The 27,719-nt window shown below is 38.5% G+C and overlaps 1 protein-coding gene across 3 annotated transcripts in view; it reads left to right on the top strand.

Annotated features, from left to right (window-relative positions):
* The window catches only part of cntnap2a (contactin associated protein 2a), a 384,317-nt gene that overhangs the window by 178,449 nt on the left and 178,149 nt on the right, over positions 1-27,719 (top strand). For 2 of the 3 annotated variants that reach the window (XM_065471641.1, XM_063483821.2), the window contains exons 4-7: positions 18,684-18,831; positions 25,370-25,422; positions 26,133-26,283; positions 27,068-27,252. In XM_065471641.1, the coding sequence (XP_065327713.1) occupies positions 18,684-18,831; positions 25,370-25,422; positions 26,133-26,283; positions 27,068-27,252 (537 nt within the window). Of the gene's footprint in view, positions 1-5,362; positions 5,426-18,683; positions 18,832-25,369; positions 25,423-26,132; positions 26,284-27,067; positions 27,253-27,719 lie in introns of those variants that run through there. The other variant, XM_063483822.1, reaches the window with a different exon arrangement.

Raw genomic sequence — 27,719 nt, 5'->3', positions numbered from 1 at the left:
ATGCCAGTGACAGCAATACTGTCCTGACATCTATATAAGATAGTGAGGGCATTTTAATTAAAATCTACTTGATTTCATTACACACACACACACACACACACAAATGCACTAAAAATGTACTCAGTGCATTGCAGTGCCGTAACGCAGGACCTTACTAACTCCAGTAAGAACTATTCATCTGTGACTATTTAAAGCCATAACTGGTTTAGATGATAACAATTTCCATAGTTTTCAGGCAATTTTATTTTATTTATTTTCTTTAAAATATTTTTTAATTACTTATGTAAATACAGTCATGTATGAAAAGTTATTTTTTGTTCATATATAGAAACATATCATTTCCTCATTTTCTCCTATTTAATTCAATTAGATATTCAAAAGTTTTATTGCTGTACATGAAGATGTACATTTTCTTCCCTACTTCTGGTCTTACAGGTATCTAGAGTTCAGTAACTGCACTCTCACCGACTTATCTTGTTGAGTTTGGTACCAATTCCTTGCGCACACTGAAACATTGTAGAGTCTCATCATGAAGTCAACCATCTACTGTATAAGCCATGACTCACAGAGATTCTTCCTGACAGACCTAATTCAGAACCGAGTACTTTTTCACTGAGTGTGCACCCTTCCTCCCGAAATAAAACCTGGGCTTCCAATCTTTCTTCTATCTCTGATGATGGGACAACATAACAAACAACCTTTTCAATCAAACAAAAGGTGGCTAAAAGGAGATCCAATGAATTTTGTTAGTTAATCTTGGTTGTGTTAAAAACCCCTAGTTTTCACTCTGTGAGTCTGCGTCCGTGCAGAGGTGCGGTTTGCCAACAGACAAGGCAGGTGACCAGGCCAGTGGGGGAGCCCCTGCGCCCTGACAAATGTTAAACTACTGTAGTGGCAATGTGCAACGTTTGCATTAACAGTATGCCAGGCATGACCTCTCTAAAGTACTCCACCTGACTTCACTCATTAGTTTGGAAATGGCATGAATGACTCTGTCTAAACAATGAGAGACAATGAATGAGGAAAGAACAGAATTAAATACTCAATGAAACAATAAAGAGGAGTTCTCCTTCTGGGAGTGATAAAAGGAAGGAAGAAAATAAGAAAAAGGCAATGCAGTTGTGGTAAACGTAATTAATAATGATTAATCAAAGGCCAAATAAATACACTCTATTGCTGTAAGTATTTGCTCATCTGCCTTCACATAAAAACTTCACATAAAAACTTAAATGACTTCTCATTCTTAATCTGAAGGGTTTAATATGATCCCGGCCAACCGTCAACAGCAACTATAACAACTACAACTCTTCTGAAAAGACAGGTTTCTACAGGGTTTCAGATCATGTATGGGAATTTTTGACCATTCTTCCAGATGTGTATTTGTGAGGTCAGGCACTGATGTTGGATGAGAAGGCCTGGCTCGCAGACTCTGTTCTAATTCATCCTGAAGATGTTCGGGTTGTGGTGAGGACTCTGTGCAGGCCAGTCAAGTTCTTCCACACCAAACTCTCTCATTTATTTATTTATGGACCTTGCCTTAAGCACTGGTAATGTTGGTCATGTTTGAACAGGACAGTGCCATCCCCAAACTGTTTCCACAAAGTTTGGAAAGTCTTTGAACCAGCAAACCCAGACTCGTCCATCGGATTGGCACACAGAGAAGCGTGATTCATCACTTTAGAGAACACGTCTTCACTGCTCTGAAGCCCCGTGGTTAATTCTGCATCCAATGCTTTACATTGAGTTTGTTAATGTAAGGCTTGGAAGCAGGTACTCATCCATGGAAACCCTCACCATCCACTGACCCTGCAGTGAGATTTTACGTAGCGTACCCCCTTAGTTGCTATCATTGGCCGATCGTGGCTCACGAGTTGGCAGTTCGTCTTGTAGTCGGAAGGTTGCCGGTTCGAGCCCCGGCTCCAACAGTCTTGGTGGTTGTGTCCTTGGGGAAGACACTTCACCCATTGCCTATTGGTGGTGGTCAGAGGGCCCGGTGGCACCAGTGTCCGGCAGCCCCCCCCCTTTGTCAGTGCGCCCCAGGGCAGCTGTGGCTACAATGTAGCATGCCATCACCTGTGTGTGAATGGGTGGATGACTGAATGTAGTGTAAAGCGCTTTGGGGTCCATAGGGACTAATTAAAGCGCTATACAAATACAGGCCATTTACCATTCCCAATTGTTTTTACTTTGTTATATTACCACCAGCAGTTGACAGTGGAATATTTAGTAACAAGTAAATTTCATGACTGGACTTGCTGCACGCTGGCATCTTATCGGAGTACCATGGTGGAATCCACTGAGCTCCTGAGAGTGACCTGTTCTTTCACATATGTTTGTAGAAGCTGCCTGCATGCCTACATGTTCGATTTTACACACGTGTGACCCTGGAAGTGATTAGAACACCTTGATTCCACGATTTGGATGGGTGAGTGAATGCTGTGTAAATGCTCCTACTCTAGCTTTAACTCACTTGAATCCTGCAACTTCTACTAACATCAAATTATTTAACTGGCCTAACATAGCAGGCTGGTGTGTCCAGCTTTGCAGGCCTTGGCACAACCAAGTCGAGTACAGGTGGCTGGGAATCAGAGTTTGGACACAGGCAGTCGATTGCTAGAACAAGAATTCATGCATAGAATTCAGAAGAACTTTCTGAGCTGTTTTGTACTGTGATATTGTACTCAATTTATTAAGCTAAGTTGTTTATTGTGATTTGCTACTGTAAGACAGTAATAAAATTACAAAGTATGTCTTGTCCTTTTTTCAGCTGCGGGTACTAAGCTCTGTAGATAATGTAATCCTTTTTTTTTGCCTATCATGGCTTTTACTGGTTGCCGTGACGTATACGAATCGTTTACAGTTGAAAGTAAATTAAGCTGTTGTTTTTGTCTGCGGCATCGTAATTGTTTGCCAGTTATTATTTATTCTGAAGTATTTTTCTCCTGCTATTAACCCTGATTCATTGCCTCTAATATTTCTGCAAATACTCCAAAACACATTCATCTCTTTGGCGTTTGTGTAACTATAGCCAACTTTTTTCCCCCCTCTGTTTTGCCAAAATTTATGACATGAATATTGCTTTTTAATTTATTGCCAGTGGAATTCAAAATATTGCTTATGTAAACAAATGCAGAGCCAATAATTTTGAACTGGGCATATACCATCAATAACCCATGCAGTTACAAGGAAAAACTGAGCACATGGATTCTCTGCCTCTTGGCTTATTTAGAAGAGTCGAGGAGCTGCAGAATCTACACGAATGAATGCACACATACATGCAGACATACTTGCACTCCTACTAACCCCTGCTGATAATTAACCCTGGGCAAAAGTTTAGACCTGTTTTGTGAAGTATGTGGCTGTTTGTGTGTAAGTGGTGATGATATTGGAGCAATCAGTGCTATTGATCAAAGAGATAGGTGGGGGGTGGCAGGTCGCTTAAGCCAACTTAATGTTTCTCTCTCTCTCACACACACGCACACACACACACACAGAACTACCATCAAGCCCTGTTTCAGCCCATTCAATCACATTCGGCTCAATCCCATACACCACTGGATGAGGCTCACACAGTGATCCCCAGAGAGCAAACCGCCTGTCCTGCGCTTTTATGTATGAAGGTTCTATTCAAGAACCTTTTGCCACCAATCACCACCTGCTATTACTCCACGCTGATGACTTAACTCTTTCACTGCCAAACTAAGAGAACAACTTTTTAGTTAAAGCAAGTGTGCCACTTCCAATATAACTGCCGTGAGTGTGTAATTCACTGAGAAGGATGACTGTTAAAGGCCTGGAAAATGCTGTATTGGATGTGTGAAAAACAGTGTTTTAATAACACACTAATGCACTTCCAAGGAATCAAATGACACAGATGACTGATTGTAATAATTAAAGCACCAAATGCCTAAGTAGAAGACAATGCCTAAGAGCTTATGAGTTACTGAATTACTCAAATAAAAAAACTGTCCCAACAGGGCAAAACTATTTTGTTGGACTTTAGTTGGCACAATATTACCAGCTTAAGCAGCATAGTATTTTTTTTAGGTATGCACGTGTACATGTGTGCTTGTGCTGGTGTTTGAGAGACCTGTAGAAATTGTCTGCCTGTGAACATGTTTTACTGATGCAAAAGTGCAGCACCTGTGAAAGATACAGCTTTATATTTTTATAAGTTGGCTCAAAAGGAAAGATGAGCTTGAAGATGTGAGTGGTCTAGCACATGAATATTGAGCTAAGTGCTCAATTTGTTTAATTGTAAATGGATTTACAATTAATTTATATTAATATTTTATATTTATTTATATTTACATTTCATATATTTGAAATATTTATATTTCAATTTTTCAGAACTTTTACACGATAATACACACATATACACACATACAGTGATGCATACAGTGCTTTATGGGTGTATTATCTAGTAATGGTGTACTCTTTTTAATCACTCATTAAAAACTTTTTGTCTACTTAAATTGCTGCTTATGCTTATAACTGCTTATAATTAACCATTACTACTACTATTAATACAAAACTGCCTTTCGCTTAATATCTCTATTTTTGCCGTTTCTTTTGGTTTACGAATCTAAACTCCAGGAATAACAGCAATTTTAAACAACAAAAACCAAAAGAAAAACCTCTCTTTTTGCTTTTTTTTTCATCATCTGCCTCCATCTAACCCTATCCCTAGCCACACCAACACCTCTTCATGTTCTCCTTCACTACACCGATGAACCTTCTTTATAGTGTTCCTCTTTTCCTCTTGCCCGGAAGCTTTATCTTTAATCATTTGTCCAGTATATCCACTGTCTCTCCTCTGCACATGTCCAAACCATCTCAGCCTTGCCTCTTTAACTTTGCCTCCAAAGTGCTCAATGTGAGCTGTCCCACTGATATACTCATGTCTAATCTTGTCCATGCAGGTCACTCCCAGTGGAAATCTTTACAGATTCATCTCTGTGACCTTCATCTTCACTTCGTGTCATTCTGTCAGTGCCAGTAACTCCAGACCATACATCATAGCAGGTCTCACTACAATCTTGTAAACCTTCCCTTTCACTCTTGCTGCTATCCTTTTGTCACAAATTGTCTCCACCTGCTCCACCCTGCCTGTACCTCTCTTCTTCGCGTCTCTTGTGCACTGTCTGTTGCTTTGGATGGTTGACCCCAGTATTTAGACTTGTTACACATGCTTCCTTCTCATTCACACACATGTATTCTGTCTTACTTATGCTGACTTTCATTCATCTTCTCTCCAGGGGATACCTTCACCTCTCCGGGCTCTCTTCCACCTGCTCCTTATTCACACTACAGATCACAATGTCGTCTGTGAACATCATAGTCCATGGAGTGTCCTGCCTGACCTCATCTGTTAACCTGCCCATCACCATCACAAACAAGAAAGGGCTCAGAGCCGATCCCTGATGTAATCCTACCCCCACCTTAGACTCATCTGTCACTCCAACTGCACTCCTTACCACTGTCACGCTATCCTCATACATGTCCTGCAGCAACCTCAACATTCTTCTTATTGTATGACTTCCTCATACAGTAGCACAGTTCCTCTCTTGGCTTTCTCTAGAAACGCAGAGGCAAAGTGGGGGTCCTTGTTTATATTTCTCCAATCAAAAAAGAAGAAAAGACAAATTTGAAAACTAATTGTGAAATTAGAAGCAGTTACAAGATGTACTGTTATGGATATATCTTGGCTACGTTAGAAACCTGCAGAAAAACAAAGAGTAGGAGATGGATTTTATTATTCCATAGTTACAGCATCACACTTTCTTCATGTAACCCCAAAAGAAAGAAATCAAGAAATCAAAATGCAATGCGTACCGAATTCCGACAAGACATCCCGCATTACACATTAAAAATAAATTAACACATTTTTAAAGTCAGAATTCTCCTCCATAATGTCGTTTGCCATTAGTCTCTATCAGATAGTACCAGGAGGCCCTCTGCTACATTGCCAGATTGTTTATTCATGTGGATGAGATGCTTGAAGCTGAAAGTACACTAGGTCAGTTGACAGTAATGTATGTATCCAATAAACTAGCACAGCCGCAGCCTCATCTTAAGCTGATACAGCATCAAAAGGGGACAAGTTAATAATAGTTTCTCACTGGACTGGTGAAAAATAGTCTAGTCTTTGAACAGCTCTAAAACACGGCATAAGTTTCAGCATCCCGAAACATCCTTCTTATTACCAGTTTATTTTCTGTAATGTATTATTGTGAAGTGTTCAGAAAAAAGCCCCTCAACCTGATGTGAAAGTAAAGTTAGATTACTGAAAGCATAGGATGTACTTTAATACATTAGAACAGACACTGGCTGTTAAAATTGAGGTAAGCCAGAAGGAGACACCTGTAAATATTGATGATGAAAGTAGCTAACGCAATCATGCATACTACTACAATTTATAGAGATATCACTGTCACAGTTTAGTCTGAACAAAATAATACAGTACATGCTGTGAAATGGATGTTTTTACTGTAAATTGAAAAGAATATTTGAACAGAATGCGATAAAACCCAAAAGACATTCTGGGCCTTTGTGCATGGAAGCACATTATCTTGTATCTTGTCAACTAGTCATTGAGACATGAGGAATAAGGCTGGTAAATTGCAGTACAAACATTTTTTCCTAAGAGTGGCTACAGATTTTCTTGTGTGTTACAAACACAGAGAGAAACACTGTACAGGTATTTTTTAGAATCCTTGCATTCAGTAGTTTTAACATTAACAAGCACTGCACTTAAAAAAAATCATCTTATTTCTCTACTCACAAGCTGATAGAATAAACTTTCGATTTGTCCACTTGTAAATGACCAGATTCCTCAATGATGGCACTACATAAAATATCCCACCAGGTGCGGGATAACATTTCGAGTGTAACTAAGTCATTGTCAACATAAATAAACTAAAGCAACGATTTACACTTCTTTCTTTTAGCTGAACAAAGCTGGTGCAAAAACAACTGCTATAGCCTTCCGTGGATGTAGAGCAATGAAATAGATTTGGTTAAAGTAAATAATGGCGACACAACTTGATTATGTTGCGAGCGTGTGTCTCAGCCTGTGCCGTTCGCAGCCACATTGCTCAGGTATTTACAGATGAAATTGTGCTGAAGCCTTGCTAAAAAGGTGTCAGGAAATGTGATGCTGTAATACACTGTGAATGTAATGCTTCGCTCTTGCCAGAACAGCTGAGGCTCATTTTATTCCTCTCTCTGTGCTAAAGGCTGTATATAAAACTGAACCTAATGATGTTGAAACAAGCACGTGCGAGCTTATGTGAAAGTGTTAGTGTTCGAGCTCGAGTGGAGCTCATGCGCTTACCTTTGTCCAATTGTGATCGAATGTGTGTGTATGTTCTCAGGAGGGCGGAGTTGCTAGACTGTGGCTCGTCAGGTAAATGAATGGTGATGCCTCTGTGTCTCAGTGGTGGGGACTAATTCAGTTTCAAAAGCTGCAGAGCATGCACTGATAAATCATGCACCTGGATTTATGCACCAGTGGACCACATTCTCTCGCTCTCTCTTTTTCTCTTTCTTTTTCTCTCTCTCTCTCTCTCCCTGCTTACCTTTCTTTGCATGTCAGCCTAGTATTTATTTCACTGGGTGTTGCCAAGTGCCTTGGAGCCACCTCAGTCTTCACGACCAATAGGCAAGTTAATGAGTTAAATTTAGATTTGAGAAAACAAATAGAAGATGGCAATACAATAAGCAGTCACCATCAACAGGGAATCTTTTAAGTCAATTTGTGTAAGTAAAAAATATGTTTGAAATTTTCACCAGAAGTTATATATTAACATTCAAATGAGCTCCAATTAAAATGATTTCCTACCTAAATTATTAAGATCTCCATGAGCTTACCGTAATGTGTAAACAAACAGAATGAGTCAGAGTGAGTCAGTGCCCCTAAAACCTCACAGTAAAGATCAAGGTTAAGGTTGATCTGGTTTAAGGTGGGGAAATAAAAAATAATCTAATACAGAAGTCACTAAATCTGTACTAAAACTTGTACATCTTAAATTAAATGGGCCTAATTCCCACCTCTGATTTTCACTTTTGAGGCATTGCAGTTTGACTTATTTATCTGTGAAATTTCACAGTCACATCCGAGATAGAAAAGCAACGCGAATGAAATGAAGTGCTGACTTTTTGAACTTGGATGATCTTCTGTGCTTCCAGGCTTCAATCGCCGTCCATGTTTTTGCATTTTATTAGATGCAGACATCAAGTGCCTCATGCATTTACATTTTAGGCTTTTGGCAGACACTTTAATCGACAGGAGCTTACATTAGGAGGAAAATGAATAAAGCAAGAAACTAGAAAAACACCAGTAAAGCAGGTCAGTGCTGAAAACAAGGAAAAAAGAAAAACAGAGAAAGGTTATTGCCTTGGAGACAAATATGTAATAATAATAAAAAAAACAGTGCTTAGAGTATCTTCCATATATCAGGTAATGTCAAAGAGGAGGGATACCTACGAGCATACAGTAGATTCATCTAAAGCACTCTTGCAAAGGAATACAATATAAATATAATATAAAATATATGCAGATATTCTTTTGTATACTGCACAAACTAACATCATATTTACATTTTAAGCTTTTGGCAGAAAGACCATCAAAGCTTGTTTATTAATTTGTTTATCCCCCTTTTGAACAGTGACACTAAAATTAGATAAGGGTATCTTATTTAATCTAAAGTAAGAAAATATGATGAAAAGAGCATTATCTAACTGGCTCCTATCTCCTTCCTAAAGTTATATTTAGCACTGACAAACTTGCAGCCTGTTAAATGTCAGCTTGTTACTGAGTAATCAGGAGATGTGTTTCACATCTCAGCAGGGGTGCCATCATAGTTTCACTTTGTATTTACTGAGATTTAGGTTTGTTTTGATTATTAAAACTGTCATGTCACAATATTTTTAAAACTTCACTCATGATGAATTTGGCGTGAACAAAGCCTGAAATGTTGAAATATTTCCTTATGAAGCTTTTGAGTAAAAGCATGTTTTTGTTTTTTTTATTGGTGGAATATCAGGACTAGAGGAAAGAGGGTTGTTATGGGAACCAAAATATGATCCTAATTCTTTGCACTTCACAGCTTTGACATTGCTGGCAGAACTCGATGGCATGATGTTACACACCAAACCGATGTTTTCAGTTCGCTCTACAAGGACAACAATTTGTAAACCTTTTTGATACAAATTATTATTATTATAATTATTGTGACCTTTGACATTGGAGGTCATAATGCTACCGCTTATCAGAAGCATACTTGAGCAGAGCAGAATAGAGAGCTGAAGCCATACTGGATGAGGATTTCCACTCCTGAAGTCTATATGGAAGAACAGGATATCCATGGTCATAGAGTCAATATAATGTCAACATCATCATCAACGTCCTCTCAAGAATAAAGTTAGCAAAAGGACCTCTTAAAACACTGTAGGGATGAGTAACTTAAAACTCTCCAACCCATAGAAAGGCCATGCCTCAGCGGGGTAGGTGGTTCAATGTCCCTTTTGATCAAAGAAAGGCTGAACAAAGAAAAGAAAAATGTCATTTTTAAAGTGCAGAAATATATTGCACTCCATATCAAAGTAATCAAAATGAGGGCACATAATCATCTTTGATCTTTTTCTGTCCTTGTGTGTGTAAAACACACAGGCAAAATAATTCTTTCCTTCTCGCCAATCACAAAGACCTTTTAAAATGATATCTTTCTCTACAATAACATTACATTTTCTCACTTTCCATTTTGTTATGTGTATATGCTATACAGTAGTATGTAAACATTATGCAATATTAGAAGTATGCATTTTATCATAAACAATTTCCAATATTATCCATATTGCACTTAAACTAATCTTCCTACACCATGGAGTCTAACTTGAACTAGTTACAAAAAGTCTTGAATGTCTTAATAATTCAATTCAGTTCAATTCAGTTTTATTTATTTAGCACCAAATCACAACAATCACCTCAAAGTACTCATATGAATAATGACAATATCCCTTATGTCAACTAGAAATAGTTTCAAGTAGCCTTTATTCTACTCAAACCCGCATACAACCAGTGTTTTATGAAGGTGACCACCATCTTTTTCTGTGACCTAACAGGGGTCTGACTGCATTGAATGCCTGCACACGACCAAATACGTGATCGGGCATAATATTATGACCACCTGGCTAATATTGTGCTGGTCCCCCTTCTCCTCCCAAAACAGCCCTGACCCATCGAGGCATTTAGGACTTCACTAGACCCTTGAACATGTGTTATGGTATCTGCCACCAAGATTTTAGCAACAGATTATTCAAGTCTTGTAAGCCCTGATTTTGCACCTCCAAAAATGGGACTTATTTGTTTAGCACATCCCATAGATGGGTGGATCAACACCTCAAACTCATTGTTGTGCTCCTCAAATCATTCCTAAATGATTTTTGCCCTGTAGCAGAGGGCACTATCCTGCTAAAGAGGCTACAGCTACTAGGGAATACAATTTTAGTGAAAGGGTGATCTTACATGGTCTGTAACAATGCTTATGTAGGTGTCACGTAAATTGCCCATGGATGGCAGGACACCGCCTGCTTGGTTTCATCCTATAGTGCTTTCTGGTACCAGGTGTTGCCTAGGTAAGCAGCAAACATGAACCCGACCATCCACGTGAGGGAAAAGAAAATGTGATTTATCAGACCAGGCCACCTTCTTCCATTGCTCATGGTCCAATTTTAATGCCCGTTGTTGGTGCTTTCAGTGGTCGACAACTGCTAAGAGATTTCATGATTAACAGCCTAGTTGGTATATTGTCATTCAGAATTTTTAACTTCTTTTTACTCTCTCCTTAGCACTTTACTTTGATCCATTATAAAGACTCTTTGGTACATTATAACTACTTTCGTCTCCAGGGAGAGAAAGTCGATAACATAACCATTTGTATGTATTTTTTTTTTTACACACTGCCCCCCAGTGGCAGTAGACAGGCCTGCAAAGACGTACATACTGTACATCAGTGCAAAACCATTGCACCATCAAACTGAGCCATTAAGGATAATTACACTCTGTCTTTGTAGTCATGATGATAGCTGTGCCCTAGCAGAAAGTAAGCTTTTTCCAGGAGCTGCTGTGTCAAAATGTTCTTAAGTACCAGTTTTCTCACTGATTATTAATTTGGTGCTAACACCACTATGCAACGTAATACGAAGATGAATGCGTTCTCCCATGTTTCATTGAATTCAAGCCAGCACTTCCCAAGTTACTAATGAGTCAAGTCACAGATGGAGATGATCCATTGCTACCATCCCGACAGCAACTGCTGTCTGCTGTTGAAATGAATCGGGGAAAGACTCCAGGGAGATTCATTTACATCATACGAAATAAGGCACACTCATTTGATATTAATGTAAGATTATTAAAAGGTTTAGCATTCAGAGTGATGTGTGCATTCATGATTTGTGTTGATTCTTTATGCCTTACTCTTACTGACCCAAATTCCTGACACTGGTCTACAGTCAAAACTGCATCTCAACAAAAAGAAGACCAACTTGTTTGTTGACCAGTGTTTATCCCCATACATATGCAGTTACTCATTCACTCACACTGACTGTTGATGAACAGCTGCTGTTGACCACTAAATGAATTATCACGTTCAGCATTAAAGTCCAAAATGTTTAAATTTAACTAATCAGAGGAACACTGCTGCTTGAAGTCATGGAGATTACTTTTTATGACTTCATCTTTTTTTTTCTTTTAATCGGCCCTGATTTAAAGTCTGTCTTTTAACTTTTAAGTCTTTATCTTGATTGGCTGCAGCAACTTCACAGAACTTGGGCATCAGCCTATTTAATGTCAATTCATTCCAAATAAAGAGTTGAGTGTGGAAATTAAAATTTGCTGAGCGTGAATAACGAAGATGATGAATTCAAATAAGCCTTTTTCAGACATGCACTACTCTTCATTAATCTGATGACATCTCAACGTGTCAGCTTCATATCTGTATGAGCACCCTGGTATCTCTTCCTTAAGTCTGACCAGAATGCAGTTTATTGGACAGCCATATACTTGTGTCTCACTAAAGCAGTCTAAAGATTGTCCTAAACACCAATAACATGCACTGTGCATATCAAATTTTCTTTTCAGACATTTGTCAATGATAGTTCTCTCCACATACATAGAGAATGTGTGATTATGCTATGTCAATTCTAAAAAGTGCTGATCTTTTGCACACATGGAAGTCATTGCACAAGTGCCTTGGCCTTACTCTGATACTGCCATAAGAGACCTACAGTTTGTAACCATGAATATCATCAACATGAATAATATAATAATAAAAGTAATGGGCTCTTTATTTTTAAACTCAGGTGATGCCAGTTCCATTGCCACAAGTGTATACAATCAGGCACCTAGCCATGCAGTCTGCCTTTATAAACATTTGTGAAAGAATGGTTGTCCTAAAGAGCTCACAGGCTCCTAGAGTAATAGGATACCACTAATTCATCTTTTTTGTCCGTCAATGAAATGTCTTCCCTCCCAAATAAAAAGTTTTAAGAGGTATTATTTCAAATTAGAAAGAAGCACAGCACTCCAGCTGCAAAGTGGTAGAGTTGCAGAGCCCAGTTACCTGGTCAAGTGTTGAGACGCATAGTAATACGTTCAATTTGCCAGGGCTCTGTTGACTCAGATTTGCAAACCTTCTCTGATATTAACATCAGCACAAAAGCTATATGCCAAGAGCTTCAAGACATGGGCTCCCTTGGCTGAGCAGCTCCTGTATCTGTAATGTGTAGCTATTATTACATATGGAAGGTCTGAAAAACATGGAACTATGGAGAAAGCGTAGATCCCAGTGAGTCATTAAAGTTTCTTTACAACTTAAGTGGCTGTAATGAAATTTTAATTGGTCTGTCAACAGTTTTAAAATGGTACTTGTGTGGACAGTGTATAAAAATAGCACTGAGGTAAAATTCCTCTTTCCTACTGTATGAACTGTCTTAATGTTGTATGATAAATGAGGACTGTAGAAACCATTTTATATCAACAGTGCACTGATGGTGCCGTCATAGCCACTGAAGAAGTTTTTACTTTTACTTTTTTCTTGATACTGATACTGACATGATAGTGTAAAACTATTGGATGTCACTTACATCAGGTCCACCACATGGACACACATGTGTTTTCTCCTGCATGTGTGTAAATTTAAGGGAAGAAGTGCTGATGAAGGTTTCTTGCTAAAAATTTCCTTCATAAGCACTTTATATTTTTTTCACTCTTTCTATTACTATACAGTAATTAATGAGCCCAAAAGGCAGTGTGTGGAAAAAAGTATTGGTATGAAATGTACTAGAAGTGTTTCTCAATTTTCCTTAATAATGTATGCAAAGCAAAGAAAAGATTCAATTTCCCTTTGTCACCAATTCTTTGGGTGCCCATTATAGCAGGTAAAGCCATTTAATTGGCGACTGAACTGACTATCTGGCACATACGGATACAAAATGAGATTATTCTGAACTGTTCCAGCAAAAGACTATAAAGAGTCTCTGAAGCAGCTTATCGTGCCTTTGATGTACAGAAATCAACAGAAGTGCACATAACAATAGAAGGACATACATTAGTTTTAATCAAACTTTCAGATTTGCAGTGCAATTCACTGTTCAAACTTGTAAAGCAAGAAATGTGTTGCCAAAAACAGACATGTCAGAAAGTCTATATAAACAAAACTGAAGCACAAACATATACAAGGATGTACAACTAAGAAAATATCATTACATTTCTAAGCATGAATCCCCACTGAAGAGAAAGAACTAAGACAACAAAACTTGAACAAAAATATGGTTGAAATACAACAACAAAAAACAATACAAAAAATACAAAACCATTACAGGAAATAGCACAGATCAAGTTCCTCATTCAGCTCATTGAGCCCATCTGGAGCTGCAGACTCAGATCAAAAATCCATTTAGCTTCTGCCTGCAGCAGAAGTTGGTTGTGGTCCTCACCCCTAGTGGGATACTTGATTGACTGTGTAGCCCAGAATTTTAATTCTGTCAGCAAGTGTCACGAAACAGTAAGAAGAGATTTCCTATTGAGGCTTTGTGTGTGTGTGTGTGTGTGTGTGTGTGTGTGTGTGTGTGTGTGTGTGTGTGTGTAGCACGGTATACTCTCAAGGTGTTAGGCACATGCTGTAGTATGTAACACCCAGCCCACTTTAAAACATTTTAAAGATTCATGACTTCAATTAAGCATTACTAGAATTTGTCCTATTTTCTTGGCACAGTAAAGGCACAGACACAGCCACCCACAGGGCTTCACAGAAACACAAATTTCTCTATGGTCCTTCTGTTTTGTCTCGTACACTTGTCAATAAAAACAAAAGACCAGACCAGGCCGGACTGATTTCCCCTGCCTGTTTGGAAGGAACATACACATAGATCCACGCACACACACACACAATAGCCCTGACTCTGGGCTGGTCTAACAAAGAGTCCAGCAGCAACAAGCAAATGCCAGAAAATAGCTTTCACTTGTTGTTTCTCAGTATCTAGAGATCTGTTCTCTGGAAGGGCCTCTCTCTGGCTGTCAAAACGCAGACACGCAGCACAAACAGAAATATGCTCGCACATATACAGACTGATTTTCAGTGAAACAAAAAAGAGAGAGAAGAGACAGAAAGGACAGATGCTCATTCAGGAAATGAAAACATGCAGCCAGGGAAAATAAGTAAGCGAGTGAGGAGTAGCAATGAGGGAGAGCTTTTGAGCAGTTAGATAATGGGCGTGTGGAGAATTTTGCCAGGGTCTGTTTATGGGAACGAGCATGCCGACGTGGATGTCTATCTCGTATACAAGCGAAGTGTGTTTGTGTATGTCAGACAGAGCAGACCACAAGGGCATTTTTTTGACCAGCTGTAGGAAAGTGATTGGCTTGTTCTTTCTTGAATGACAGCCCCTGTGCTCCAAATGGTCAGCACAGAGACTGGCTGGTTCTCAGCTTCCCTCATTATTTTCTTTTCCAAGTCAAGATTTCTTTCATTGCTTTTCTCCCACTGATCTCATGGATTGCTGAAACAATGCGACAGTTCTGCAATTTTGTATTCAAAGTCTCCTTTACTAACTTGCACTGTTGTAAGTATTCCAAAATATTATGCGCATCCTCACAGAACTACATAAAAAAACAGTAAATATTTTTCAGCATGGATCTGCTAAGGAGTCTCAAGTAAACCAACTGATCTAACATTAACTGTACATGTCACAGACGTACATAGTAGGCAGAATCATGCAACTCCTCAGAAGTATGTGCAACCATGCACGCATGCACATAGCAGCTAGTGAGTAAACTCTGAAATTTGCTTCAGGCACTTTGTGGCCTTTGTTGCCGTAAATTACCTCAGTTCTTGATTAAACAAAACGTCAAAGTGTCTAAGCTCTAAAGTTGCTTATAACACACGCACACGTGCACGCACCTCAACATAAACTGTCACACAGGCACACTGTATGCAGTCACACACATATATTTCCAATTACTCATTGGTTTGCCGCTTAATGATTTGACTTTGGAGTAGAGGGAATTAAATGGTTCACTAGGCAGACTTTTGCAAGGTGTTCAGCATCCACAGCTTTTTCCTCATCTTCATCCTCCTCCTCTCTTCCCTATCCTGCCTTCCGCCCCCCGCTCTGCATAGTAATGCCTTTGAATTGAGCTGTTCATTCAGCCAAGCACAGATAAGTGTAGAAAGTGGGATGAACACAATAGGGAAATAGAGAAAAAAAAGAGGATGGGGGGATTGAGCTTTTGGGTGAAGAAAAAAATGGTTTTGTTCTCTCTCTTTTTCTTTTTTCTTTTTCTTTCTCTGGTATACCTTGACAAGGGCAAGGAGAGGAAGGTGACAGCTGGACAAAGAAGAATTGAAGTCATCTGCATGCAGCCAAAAAAATTGTCAGAAGATTTTTTCCTCTTTCATTATTTTATACCCAACGATGAGGCGATCTTAACAGTGACATCAGGTTTTAACATTTCATAATTGCTTAAATGGCAAGGTGGTGCACTGGCAGTCTGTATCTATATGTGTGCATGAATGCTTGTGTGTGTTTATGCAGATTGTAGATATAACTGTCATTGTGCTTCATATCATAAGCCAACACCACAGGCAGTTTGGAAACAGAATACTGAAGGACAAACATGCAATAGAGAGCACAGGAGAAGAAAGCTTGAGAAGATTTAACAGCCAAAGAAAAAGATAAGGGTTAGAGGGGAAAACGCTATTGTAGAATTGCACAAACAGCTCCAAAGAGTAGCGCTAGCCCAGGTGAATAAAGGAATATCTCAGTTATGGAGACATTTCAGACTTCCAGTGTTTTGATGATGTGGCATGCAACTATGAATTGAGCTCAGCACACATTGTTTGAAGTCCTAACAGGCTCCCCAAGTGCTCAAAGTTACCAGTGCTGTGCTGACTCAAAAACCTGCTCTGGTATTAACATCAGCACAAAAACTATGTGACAGGAGCTTCGTGTCATGGGTTTTCATGACCTAGCAGCTACTGTCCATGTAATCTGTAGGTACCCCAGTACTTTTTTTATATAGTGTGGAAGCTACTTTAAAAAGTACCAATATAAGCAGCAATTACACTTCCACTTAATTGCTATGATTTAAAAGAAGAGACAAAATGCTGTTTCCAGTTAACTTGCTTTAAAAAGCAAATTTAATATAACCTTAAGGTTTGCATTGCTGAATCATCAGTTACCAGTCGTTGCACAAGTTCAACAGTATTGTCTTTCACATGATCAGAGTTGCTGCTTGATCTGTTGCCTAGCCACTGATGGATGTGTCCAAACTTCCTGCAGAACCACGACAAATGCATTTGTGAGATTTTAAGACTTTGGGTGTAAAAGCTATAACTCTAGCTATGTCATGGTCAGGAGCATAACTATTAATGTGCTTGCTGTTTTTATTTATTTATTTATTTACTTATTTATTGGTGACATACATACAATACTACGTTGCAACCTTCTCTTTCAAAAGGCATAACTGCTCTTGAGCAAGTCACTTAACCTAGATGTGGAGGACCTGCACTCCTGCAGTGCATAGAAACTGCAGTCAGAGTATACAGAAGGGTTCCCTGATGACTCATGTGGATCTTTGTGAATCTGAAGCAGGACACAAAAGCTTTCAGTTAACCTTTATGGAATAAATAAAGATTAAATATGAAACTGAGAGGAATTCATTGATAATAGAAGTACTGTCCACTCCCTCACTACAGTGGAAGTTCAGTAGCTCTGAGCTAAGTGTGAACTCTTGACCATTTCCTCCTTTTGCAGATAGCATATCTTCAGGGGTACATTCTTGGGTCACTGAAGAGTCAGCTTAAAGCAGACTGTCTGTGCAAGTTATTTTTTTCCCATACACTCATGCTCTGCCCTGCCCACTCCATGTCTTATCTGAAATAACACATGGGTGTCTAGTGTCTTGCTCTCTTCTAGTTACCTGCTAGGCTATTAATGAGGCTTCTCCCCAGTGGTGTGTGCCAACTGTTCTGTGCATGTGTGTGTCGAAAATAATGCGTGGGGGAACGGGGTTGTGTTGTGTGTTTATTTCAGAGAGCAGAGGAGAATGCACAGAAGTGAAAATAGTTCAGGGACTGTGGTGAGGTGGATTAGTGGGCGGTTAGAGGTTCTCCCCATCATGTATCAGGTCAAGTGAAGGAAGAGAAACTAAGTAGGAGGAAAGAAAACAAGAATGATGTAGTGAGAAGAGGAGATCATTTTAACGAGTGCCTCTTTTACTTGTCCAGTGGGATTCTATAGTATTTGGTGAAGTGAATGCCATCCTTGTCTCATTTCTCTTTTCCATGTAAATACGATTTATTTTTTTTAGTGGGTGGTAAAGACTCCAGTCAGTCACATTTAAGTCAAAACAGCAAGGGGGGGAATGCACTGTCAGGAGATGTACTTCAGTAGCCTGTCATTGAAATCTGACATCAAATAATTATGCTTATAGCAAAACATTGGAGAGCAGCTCATGCTGTCAAGCCATGATGTGTACAAAACAACCAGCACATGTTCAGTCATGGAACTGGAGCCACACTGGGGCTGTGCAAAGACATTTAAAATTGCAGATAAATAAGACATTTTAATTAGGCATCACTGCAATGTTAGAAATGTTAATTAGGCATTATTTGCTTTTCAAGATGCCTCAAGCTTCTGTGGGGTCTTCTGTAATTTGAACACTGGTTTGGGGTTTTTTTTCTTTCAAAAGATGAGTTTTTAGACAGTATACCAGCTGTGTGGAACAAAGTGCTAATATAGCAAAGAACTGTAAACCTCATCAGTTACAAGCCTCTATTGCTTGTTGGGACACATAAATCAGTCTAGATATAAATTGATGTGAGCAGGGAGTTTCTTAATGCATACGAAGCTTAATACAATATGCAATTTCCTCCTAACATCCCCTACGGTTAGACTGTCCTATGGTGGGCATATTAGATATGTAGACTCATAATTATTTTGTATGTTTTGTGAGTGAGCACCTTCAGGGTAGGATGTGGTGAGTGGAACAAATACTCTTGTTCTGAAGTCCTGAAGCTGCTTGTTTGTCTTCAGGCTTGTGGCTTTGATGTATTTAATTTGTGTGTGTGTGTTTGTGTTTCTCTCTATGTCTGTGTGTATATGAATGATTATGTTCATAGGCTTTCTCTGGGAATTCCAACTCAGAGAGTGCAGTTCGCCATGAGCTCCAGCAGGGAATCGTGGCTCGCTTCCTTAGGCTCATCCCGTTAGACTGGAGCGAGGAGGGACGGATTGGTCTGCGAATAGAAGTTTACGGATGCTCCTACTGTGAGTGGAGATAAACACACACACACACGCACACACAAAGACACACACAAACAGGTTTGGAGAACACCTGCAACGTCTCTTTTATATTTCTCTTACACACACGGCTAATCTAACACCTGTAACACCTTGAATCTTCACACATTATTAGACAGAACAATAATCAAAGGTGGAGGCATTCATTTGCATATTAATTGCTTTACAGTCACTTGGTAGGTCTGGAATCAGCCGTATCACAACACTCAGATACAACAGCCGTTTAAAGAAACCAGATAGATTCCACTCCTAAGTAAATATACTTCTAGTAGCCTCACAGGCTTTAAACATGTGCAACCTAGCACTTAGCATTTCAAATTGTGGATCCATGTGGAGAACCTAATGATGGTTTGTCAGCTCCAATCAAGGCACAATGGAGCTATTTCTGCATGTGAATTAAACACAAACCCAGCATGAAAGCCTGCCAGGATACATACATGCACAAATAAAATCAATTTGCAGCAATATGCAGAGCACGGCTGCAAACTTGCAAACATGTACAGATACACAAAACACTCATACACTGTCTCTCGCTTTCTAACAAATGCATCATCCAGGGAACTGGCTCTCTTGCAGCCTCTTTGCCCTCATCCTATTAAAGGCTGCCAAATTGATTCTGATAACAATTTTCAATTAAGGCTCTGCATAAATTACTGTTATAAGTGACACACATACATCTTTCATTCGGGAGATGTGATTGCACTATGCGTGGATATGTTTGTGAGGGAGGGGGCGTGCGCGTGTGCGTTTGTGTGCGTAAATGCAAGGGCATGCGTTGTATTCCAGTCAGTCCTCGGTTCATTGATTATATTTCCCTTGTTTCATTTCCTTCCCATGTCAAAAGAAAAGCATGACAGTAATGATAAGGACCACGAGATGTGCTGCACATACACTTAACACATACAGATGCACACATGCATGCATAGGCACTCCTAGCATGAACAACACAGCCATTCAATTCATTTCAAGCTTATACACATTACTTCTCCCCACACATTTACAATCACACTTAGCTAATTTTGTTGGTATTGTCATTTGACTTTTCTCACACATCAATGGTGTTAGTGATCCTAATATGGAATTGCTGAGGCTTTGTTTTTACCTAAGACAATAATAGATAATGTATTTTGAACAGATCTGGTGAAAGAGCTAGCTTTAAAACATAATAGAATTGGAACAATATCTGGATGCAGTTTTCCAAATTTGGAAAAAGTCATAGTATTCCAGTAACACTCAGCAAGATATATTTCTCAAATTTAGCAAAAGAATTGTAGGAACAATCAATAACTTACATAACATTGGGCATGCTGTCAAGCACCAGTGGTTCTGGAGTTTTTGAGCAGGATGTGAAACATACCTTATGCAGTCTATACCCGCAAGCACTTTAAGAAAGAGGTTACCACTTTACTTTAGACAGCAGAAAAAGTTAAATTGGGCTTGATCCAAACTCACTGTTTCACATTGGCATTGGCAGTTCTCTGTGTGAGGGGCAGAGGCGAATGGTCAGACTGCTTTGAGCTGATAGGAAGGCAGCAGTATCTCAAATAACCACTCATTACAGACAAGGTATGCAGAATAGCATCCCCCAACATGTTGAACCATGAAGCAGACGGCTACAGCATCAGAAGACTACGCAAAGAGCTACGAATAGGAGCTAAGAATAGGAAACTGATATTACCATTTGCACAGACTTACCAAAACTGGACAACAGGAGACCAACAGGTGGACCATTCAGATAGCAGGGTCAGAATTTAATATAAATAACATGAAAACATGGATCCATCCTGCTTTCTTTCAAGGCTCAGGCTGCTGTTGGTGGCACACTTTAGGGCTCTCGGTGCCAACTGAGTATTATTTAATCACCACAACCTACTTGAGTATCATTGCTGAAACATAGCCCAAACCAGACAGGGCAAATTTATAATTTATAAATGTATAAATGAACATTAGCAACCAACTTTCAACCATGAGCAGCATACTTTTAAGGCTCAAAAATGAGGAAGCAAGTAACAAAATAATACATAGCATATTAGCTTTTTTAAAAGGTAGTGCACGTGTTTCTCTCTGAAAACAGCATGGCAGCTCAAATACACGAGGGGAGGCTTAAAAATTTGTTTATATATTTATGGAATAAGGGTGAACTCTTCTATTAGAAGTTGGACGTGAGGACTGAGACTGAGGTAGAGCGCAGGATTTATCCAGAGGAGAGTTCTTATAATATTTCCTCCTCTTATGTCAAATAAATAAACACTTATAGCGCCAACTACTACGCACGTAGCTGGCATAAATTAAGACACGTTTTTCTGTGTTGATTGACTCAGGTTTGTGTGTTTGCATCATTGTTTGGTGAAGCAGACAATTTGCGCACATCAACACAATCTCTATGCATTTATAAATAAGATGGAAATTAATTTCAAACCTTTGCCAATCTGTTTGAGAGTTAAGGCACTCAATCCAGCCGAGTTGGGCCAAGGAAGGTCGCCTCCCACCAGATGCCTTCAGACCAAAAGCGGTCACCGAAAGACGGGTGCTGCATGGTAAACCTCTGAGGACCAGTTGTTCACAGCAACTACTTGCAATTGATCCCACACAGGGAAAAAAATCAATGGGGTCACTTCCAAACCACCAGTTTTTCTTGGTCACATATAGACTTTACAGTCTTATTTTTATTTCTAATCTGATTGAGGTTTTCACTAAATAGCACTAAAATAAAAAAGAAGACGAGGAAGGAAAACAAAAAATAAAAAACGAAACAAAAAAAGAAACCCACTTGCTTGTCTCTAGGCCCAACTAAGCTCAGAGAGTTTGTGTTTCTGACAGATATGAATGTTGTCCACCACTCAGTGACATCTGTTTTGAGATGTATAATAAATGCAAAATAAGGAAAACACATGCTTAAAACTCAAGTATCAGTAGAAACACAGAAAGAGGGAAACACAACTACAACTACACATACACACACACTCCCTCTGGTCAGGTGCATCATCTTTCAGAGTTGTCTGTCATCTTTGTTTTGAAGCCTGCAGTGGTTCCTCATGATTATGCTGTCACTGCTTCTTTCTTCAGCATTCAGTCAGAAAATGAGAACTCATACATTTGTCTGTTCATCTAGCCATCCTTCACTCCCTGACTCTGCAGTTCCCCTAGAATCAGCTTCTTGTAAATGTTTTTCCGGCTTCCCAGCCGGAAGATGAAAGAAGGGAGAAGTACAGTGTTGGGCAATGGCAGAGAAAAGAGGATGAAAACAGAAAGCACAAAAGAGAAGTAGTGGGAGGAAAAAGAGGCAGATAAATATAGATGTTATGTTTCCAGCATAATCACCAAATATGTTGGTTGTAGATGATAATTCTGGGTTCTGAAAATGTATGATAATTAAATGCAGTGCCATATTATGACTCATCTAGGACTATGCAATAAAAGGCAGTATCTGTATGCATGTGTGTGGATGTGGTTGTGCCAGAGGTGCAAGCTGTAAAGGAGTCATGATTCACCGTGCTGTGGAATTTACATGCTCATTTCCATTTTGATTAACATAGGATCAACAGCAAATCAATTACTTCATAGATGAGTCGGTAAATAGTAGAAGCAGTATGTGAGAGAAAGGGGAATCAGACAGAAACAGAGAGTACAAATTAAATTTTCCATACAAATGCAATCTCTTTCACAGCTGACTTCAACCCGTGGCTTTTTTTTATGCCAAAAGACCAAATCTGTTGTCAGTATGATGTATCGCCATCATAATCTGTCAAGGCTCAAGAAATGTACTTATGGAGATTTTCTTCTGAATAGTATCTAATTCTAGAGTAAGCATCAGTGCAAACATATAAACAGCTTAAACAGCATCATTCTGGCTCTCGGGCTCAATATTACATTAGAGTAAGCATGGGAACTGCATGTATGGTGTTGCAAATAAAACTTGCTTTCATGACAGATAAACAGTCTGAAACAATTATCTTTATTTGACGAAAGGAGAAAGTTACATCTCAAGTATTGTATTCGAACCAACACAGATATGTGATTTAAAATGCGAATTAGTTTTCAGTGTTATGAAAGGGAAGTCAGTTTGTGTTTACCAGGAGAGAAAATTTCACATAGTCCAGAGTGCCACTAGAAACCATAGAAAACACCTGAAACAAGTTTCTACTAACTCGAATGGATACATTAGATCAAGAAACATTTTATACTATCAAGGTGAGGCTTGTGGTTCCTAGTTTGATTTATAGTTACTCTGATTCATCACAATAGCTTCACCTTTAAAAATATATTTTAATCTGTTAGAATGGGTTAAATGTTTTGCAAAAACAATAAATAGGATAAAAAAAATAGTACTTTACATAGGCTTAAATTAAAATCTCTCTCCGCCCACAAACTCCACCTACACAGTCAGGAGTTGAGCAACCAGACTTGGCACACAGGTACGTCTTAGACTCCTAAGGTTCTTATCTATAGAACCATATGTTATGACATCATCATTTTGCCTAGCAGCCACCTACCAATGGGTGATAATAGCCCATATGTAACATCTATGCACTCATAATACCCATCATATAATTTGAATTTCACAACATTAATGGTTGTTTATACCTGCAAAACTCATGCATGGTATATTATGATGTGATCATGTTCCCTGGCAACCATTTAACAATGGGCAAGGATGCACCTTTGCACCTGTAAAACCTTAGAAAAGTATTTTATCATTTTAGTTTTGCAAGATTTTGTAGCCAGAGAACATGAATTATGCACATCTATTATTTCATCAAAATGTTGTAAAGCAACCACCTACCAGCAGCTAAAATGACTAATTTACACTGTTTACGCACCTGTATGATTTTAATTTCATGACAGTAACATCGCATTTATATCCACAAAACTTTAATTATGCATGCTATATTATGATGATTGTGATTATGTCATGTTGACTAACAACAACCCGACCATTAAAATCAAAAACCAAACATTACTGTAGCAGGATATTTACAAGTTAATTAAATATATGTGTTCAGGCCACTGACAATTAGTTTTAGAGAACTGAAGCTAGTATTTAAGCAGCTGAAAAATGCATTATGTAGTTATACCTTAACATTTCAATGTCAAACTTCATTTTGTTGTTTAAAATGTCAGAGACTTTTTTTGGCATTAGCATAATTATAAGCAACCATAAAACATTTGCATTTGAATTTTTGTATGTGCGCGCATGCATGCATTTAATTTTTATTTATTTGATTATTTTATCCATGTTGATCCATATCCATATATGCCGACATATAAAACTGTTGGACACTGAAATACCACCAATGCCTGTACCATAAATGTGACAGAACAAAAATCAAAGTGAAATGACTGAAGAAAGAGTGGAAACTAAAGACAGAACCAAAATAAATAACAAGTGGAGCAGAGAGGAGAGTAATGGAGAAAGATGAAATTGGAAAGAGAGTGACAAGAGTGGGGTGAGGGTGAAGCAGCAAAAAATACTGAAAGCGAGACAGCATGGGATCATTTGAGAAGTTGGAACAAAGGGAACAGATGTAAGTTCCCTCTATCTCCCCTCAACTATTTATCAGGAAAGGCATCCTCAGTATATTTGTGTATTTCTGTGTTTTATATAAGTGAAAACCCAAGAAAGATTGAGGGGCAGTATGACTGCGCATCATTATCCCTGTATATCTTTCCCTAGCTATGTTATCCCATCATTTTCTGTGCTCTCTTCTCTAAATTCTCCAACCAATCTTGCCACATATGTGTTCTCCACTAACCACTCGAACACTTGTCATGATGATAGTAAGACTGAAGAGATGCCTCAAGCACTGCTCTTTATTACTGAGCTCAAGATCTGAAAATCCTCCTCATTCCACTGCTTGTCTCTTTTTTGAGCTCTGTCACTTATACATATAGTATATACACATAGCATTTCTTTGTACTTTAACGTTGTTTAACATGACACTCATGGCTTGAGTTCTCCTTGATTAAACCTCGGCTTACACTGAATCTGGGATAAGTTGCAGCTCTCAGCTCAGTCTGCATGCAGGTGTATCTGTGTGGCAGTTTTTAAATAAAAAAAGGCATATCATTTTTTTTAATTATTGCAATTATTTTTAATCTTAATGTATAGCATTAAAAAGGAAACATGATTAATAGCAAGTGTGCCAGTAAACAAAAAATGTGTGTCAATTAGCCAACGTGTTCTTCCTACTGTGACATATAAAAATGAAAAAACACAATATTCCTTTGAAAAAGGCGTATTGTGGCATGTAAAGCCATATGCATATAGAGCCAGAAATTGAGCTGGCAATATAATATCTAATTTAATTTGCCCTTTTACACATTCACCTATTATTAGCGCACCTGTTCTTTTAAATATTACTGTCAGGCTTGAATGGAATGTATCTGAATGTTTGTGGTTTGTGTTTGTTTAAATAATAATTAATCTCTCTCTCTCTATCTCTCTCTCTCTTTCTCTCTCTCTCTCTCTCTCTTCCTGTCATTTAATTCCATCTTCCTCCTTTAGGGGCAGACATCATCAATTTTGATGGGCAGGGTGTGATCTCATATCGTTTTAAGGTACCCAAATTTCGACTTCAATATTTGAATATTTAAAATTGGATATTTAAAATTATTGGATTGGAATTGGATATTCAATTTTGAATAAACTGGAATATAAAAAGCAATATTGACTCAGTCATTCTAGAACATGGAGACTAGATCCAGTAATGAATTCTAGTAGAGGGTATTGGTTATATTGCGATCATTCCTTTGCTAGTCACATAAACTTATGGCAGTCCTTTAATAAACATTGAAAAACATATTTAACAGAGAGTTTCAGTATTTTGTTTGTCATTGTGTTTTATCAAGACTTGGGATCCTATACGTGTTTAAAACTATTGCCCTTAAATAGAACTCTTGGAGTCTGGAGTCTTGTTAGTTGGTACACAGCATATACCTGCATATTATATAAGCTAGATCATAAAATCAAAAATTAGAATGGAAAAATTCAAATGTATCACGATAAACTGACATTTTTTACAAGAGCTATATATAAATAAATGGATGTAGATTTTGAACAGGCAAACAGAACACTGGGTAGTGAAAATTGTCTTGTTTTGTTACCAAGTATAAAAGTTTCTAAAGTGAAAAGATTGCTTTTCATTGTTTTGTATTGGGGTTTTTTTGTTGTTGTTGTTGTTTTTTACATGTTTCATTTTAATCTAATCAGAAATTAGTTGCCAGTGTTGCAAACAATCACACAAAGTCTTTGGTGTTTGCTAACACAGGTGAAGAAGATGAAGATCATTAAGGACGTGATCGCACTGAGGTTTAAGACGTCAGAAAGTGAGGGTGTGATTCTCCATGGGGAAGGCCAGCAGGGAGACTATATCACACTGGAACTCCGTAAAGCCAAGCTGCTGCTGCAGATAAACCTGGGTGGGTAACAAATAAATGCCACAGAGTTAGAAAAAGCAACTTTCTCTTGATGGTGATCCTTTTCCAATGGTGTTTAGGATTTAGGTCTTTATGGTATCAGCCTCAGACATGTCTTGCTTTACAGGGATATTTAAACATGTGAGAATGTTTTGAAACCTCCATCAATTTGTGTCTATAAAAAGCAGCTGGGAAATAATGGAAATGAATTGGGATACAAAAAATAACACTTTGCTGTGCTTTGACGGGATCAATGGATACACTGATGGAGGTTTGTTGAAATTATATTAGTTAAGGGCAAAGTTAAGATTCTAATGCAAAATTTCCCCCTCTTCATAAAGGAAACAAAAGCCCAAGCCATCCATACGTCTGTGAATCATGATTCACTGTTAACTAGAAGTGTGTCTGACACACCAAGGATGTCTTACTTCAGACATCCTTGAAAGTTAGACTTTAAAATTAAATGAAATCAGTAAAAAATGTTGTGTTTGCTTGTGTGTGACTTTTTTGTTTTATTTTTACAGCACCTGGTTGCAATCTCATGAAAGTAATGTCCTGCAAAATGGGTCGTGTTAAATCCTATGAATTTAAACTTCAAAGTATATGGTTATGGAAACCTATGCGAAGTACAGAGTTTGGAGTTATCAGGATATTTTGTGAAGGACTAAAAATTGTCCTAGCCAGTTTGACAAAGCCTTCCCAGAGAAGTCACACCATATTTTGTATTTACAAATTCAGCCGCTGTTCTCATGTCTGCATTTTAAGGCTTATCCTGTGTTTATTACAGGCAGTAATCAGTATGGCTCTATCCTGGGTCATACCTCTGTGACCACAGGGAGCCTCTTGGATGACAATCACTGGCACTCAGTAGTGATTGAACGCTACCGTCGCAATGTGAACTTCACCTTGGACAGACACACTCAGCACTTCAGGACTAATGGAGAGTTTGACCACCTCGATTTGGACTATGAGGTAAGTCGAGATGAATGCCAACCAATAAACATAATAACACAAACAATAAGAAAATATGAGAAAGTTGAAAAGTTCAAGATTTTCTGCCACTGCCAAGATAAATATGAATAACTATATGACATTTGAATTTGACTGATAGTGCTTTTGAGGTTGTGTCTGAGCAGCCATAAACTGCTCCCAAAGCTCCTTAGAAGTCCCAGTCAGATCACTTGAAGATGTGCATTTGTAATGCATGCTTGATCTCCTTCTGTCTGTCCATAGGGTTGGCTTGCAAACCTAATAGTTAAGAGAAAGAAGAAGAAAAAAACGCCAAATGATTCAACAGCATAACATTGATAGGTAGTCTTGGTATTGAAGCAACTTAAGATGGTGACATAATGTCAGCCAAGACCAGCTGCCTATTATACGGATGACTGGTTACCAGGCAAAGAAGAAACAGACGTGTTCTTAGTTCTTCAGCTATATGG

Source organism: Pelmatolapia mariae, linkage group LG9 (genome assembly GCF_036321145.2).
Source record: "Pelmatolapia mariae isolate MD_Pm_ZW linkage group LG9, Pm_UMD_F_2, whole genome shotgun sequence".
In the NCBI taxonomy this organism is placed as follows: Eukaryota; Metazoa; Chordata; class Actinopteri; order Cichliformes; family Cichlidae; genus Pelmatolapia; species Pelmatolapia mariae.
This window is presented reverse-complemented; position numbering and strand designations above follow the sequence as displayed.